Source organism: Trypanosoma conorhini (assembly GCF_003719485.1).
Source record: "Trypanosoma conorhini strain 025E chromosome Unknown Tco_14.4_contig_00385, whole genome shotgun sequence".
NCBI lineage: Eukaryota > Euglenozoa > Kinetoplastea > Trypanosomatida > Trypanosomatidae > Trypanosoma > Trypanosoma conorhini.
The window spans coordinates 15,510-17,993 of record NW_021704473.1 but is presented as its reverse complement, the minus strand read 5'-3'; the positions used below and the strand labels follow the sequence as shown (position 1 = coordinate 17,993).

The window sequence follows — 2,484 nt, the reverse complement described above, 5'->3', positions numbered from 1 at the left end:
TTGTTGCATCCGCGCCGCTGCACGCGGGGTCCCCGCGCGTCTCTGCTCCTCACTGCCGCCCCTTCCTCTTCTTCTTCTTCTTCTTCTTTGTCTCCTCCCTCCCCCTCCCTGCCTCTCTCTCTCTCTCTCCGTCGCACACACGCACGCACGCACCCACCCGTTGCCAGCGAGCCAGTTTCACTCCCGAGTTCCAATGCCCAGCATCACGCAAGAGACTCTCCGCAAGCGCGCCGAGTTCGTGCGCACTGGCGGCCGCGGCTCCGTGCGCCGCACCGTCAAGGCGGCCCACCGCAACACCGGCGACGAGAAGAAGGTGCAGTCGGTGCTGAAGCGCCTCGGCGTCACGCCCTTCAACGAGATCGACGAGGTGGTCTTCTATCGCCAGGACGGCTCCGTCTACTTCTTCGAGAAGCCAAAGGTGCAGGCCTCGATGCAGTCCCACTGCTTCGTCGTGGCCGGCGCCTACGACGTGAAGGACGCCAGCGAGGTCGCCCAGTAGGGGAGGGGGAGGAGGCGCGTGCGCGTGCGCCCGAAGCACGCAGGCACCCCCGAGCGAGAGTAATATAAATATACCCACCCACACACACACGCATGCGTCTGTCTGTCTCTCTGAGTGTGTGTGTGTGTGGGTGGGCGGGTGTGTGTAGGCGCAGGGGCCCCGGGTAGACTCTCCAGTTTTTGTTTTTGTTTTGTTTTCTGCCTTTACTTTTATTATTATTATTATTATATATTTTTTGTTTTTGTTTTGTACGGTGTGCGCCGTGGAATTTTGTGCGCTTCCCCCTAAACACTTCTCCTCCTTTTTTTCCCCCACACGCACGCGTCTGTGCGGCGTCCCTTCGGTTTTCTGCCTCTCTGCGGGTTGTAAGTTGCGTAGAGAGCGGCACGTCGTGCGAGGCCCACGGGGGAAACACACCACACACACACAGACTCGAATAGTGCACCGGTGTGCATACATACATAACTGCCTAGAGGAGAGACGAGGGTGGGGTGAGAGGGAGCAGACGATATCCGCCGCACGCTCAGAGAAAGCGAGAAAGCGAGAGAGAGAGAGAGAGAGAGAGAGAGAGACGCGCGCACGCGTCCCTTTCGCTGGTTACGAACGCGTAGGGCGCTGAGTAGTTTGTTTGTTTGTTGCCGGTAGACCTCCGCCGGCGGAGAGACCCCGAAGCTTGATGGCGAGCGAGGCACCGGCGGCGCCGGCGGCGCTGCCGCGGGAGCAGCAGGAGCAGCAGGAGCCGACCACCACCCACACGTACAAGTCGGGGGCGGTGTACGAGGGGACGTTCGCCGGCACGAAGCGGCACGGGCGCGGCCACTGGCACCACCCGCAGGGCGAGACGTACGAGGGCGAGTACGTCGACAACAGGCAGGAGGGACTCGGCATCTACCGCTTCGATGGCCCGTGCAAGTGCTACATAGGCCACTGGCGGGCAGGGGAGATGGACGGCGCCGGGGTGTACTACTTCACGCCGGACCGCGGCACCTACTACGTCGGCGGCTACGCGCGGGACAAGAAGCACGGCCGGGGGCTGTACTGCTACGAGAACGGCGTCGTCACCGCCCAGGTGTGGGAGCAGGGGGTGCTGCGGCGCGAGGAGGAGGCCACGCCGCTGCAGCGGGTCAACGGGGAGCTGCAGGTGGAGGAGCTCATCGCCGCGGTGCGCCGCGTGGCGCCGCGCGAGCTCGGCGCGCCGCCGCCGCCGTCGGAGGTGCGCACCTTCCAGTTCCCCTCCGGCGCCACCTACACGGGGCAGTACCACGGCACCAAGAAGCACGGCGTCGGCTACTGGGTGCACCCCGAGGGCGACAGCTACGACGGCGAGTTCGAGCAAAACCGGCACAGCGGCTGGGGCGTCTACGTGATCGGCAAGAGCGGGAAGAAGTACGTGGGGCACTGGCGCGACGGCAAGATGCACGGCGTGGGGGTCTACTACTTCAACGCGGCGGAGACGGAGTACTTCGTTGGCACCTACAAGGAGGACGTGAAGCACGGCTGCGGCCTCTACCACTTCGCCGAGCGCGGCAACAACAAGCTGCAGCTGTGGGAGAACGGCAGCCTGCGGAAGGAGACCGAGGCGGATGAGGCGGTGGTGCAGGAGTACGGCGCGGCGAAGCAGAAGATTATCGAGGTGGTGCGGCGCTTCGTCACGCACTACAAACCGCGCCTCGCCCCGTAGTTTTGGCGAGGGGAGCCGGTGGTGGGCAGAGACAGAGAGAGACAGAGAGAGACAGAGAGAGACAGTGCCTAGGAGAAAGAGAGAGAAACATCCTCTTGCCTCTTTTTTTTTTTCTTTTGCTCCCCCACTCATTCTTGTTTCGTTTTGTTTTTTGCTCTTTTTACCTGCGTGGCGCCCGTGAGGAAGTGTATATATATGTGTGTGTGCGTGTGGGCCTTTTTCCAAGTCCGCCGCTTCTTCTCTCTCTCTCTCCGCCTCTACCACACACACACACACACACACACACACACACACACACACACAC

General features: G+C 62.2%; 2 protein-coding genes across 2 annotated transcripts, besides 12 other annotated features; both read left to right on the top strand.

The window, feature by feature from the left end:
• Positions 1 to 42: 42 nt before the first annotated feature.
• Positions 43 to 61: a sequence feature (GA-rich).
• Positions 62 to 96: a microsatellite.
• Positions 97 to 130: a sequence feature (GA-rich).
• Positions 131 to 132: 2 nt separating this feature from the next.
• Positions 133 to 157: a microsatellite.
• Positions 158 to 193: 36 nt separating this feature from the next.
• Positions 194 to 499, top strand: Tco025E_06046 (basic transcription factor 3a; the record flags this gene model as incomplete). Its single annotated transcript, XM_029372935.1, has 1 exon — positions 194 to 499. The coding sequence occupies one exon, from the start codon at positions 194 to 196 to the stop codon at positions 497 to 499; it is 306 nt and encodes a 101-aa protein (XP_029226967.1).
• Positions 500 to 592: 93 nt separating this feature from the next.
• Positions 593 to 645: a microsatellite.
• Positions 646 to 674: 29 nt separating this feature from the next.
• Positions 675 to 702: a sequence feature (A-rich).
• Positions 703 to 735: a microsatellite.
• Positions 736 to 749: a sequence feature (A-rich).
• Positions 750 to 1,041: 292 nt separating this feature from the next.
• Positions 1,042 to 1,071: a microsatellite.
• Positions 1,072 to 1,175: 104 nt separating this feature from the next.
• Positions 1,176 to 2,180, top strand: Tco025E_06045 (uncharacterized protein; the record flags this gene model as incomplete). The annotated part of the gene is made up of 1 exon (XM_029372934.1): positions 1,176 to 2,180. The coding sequence occupies one exon, from the start codon at positions 1,176 to 1,178 to the stop codon at positions 2,178 to 2,180; it is 1,005 nt and encodes a 334-aa protein (XP_029226966.1).
• A 27-nt stretch (positions 2,181 to 2,207) lies between these two features.
• Positions 2,208 to 2,266: a microsatellite.
• A 14-nt stretch (positions 2,267 to 2,280) lies between these two features.
• Positions 2,281 to 2,332: a sequence feature (A-rich).
• Positions 2,333 to 2,441: 109 nt separating this feature from the next.
• Positions 2,442 to 2,484: a microsatellite.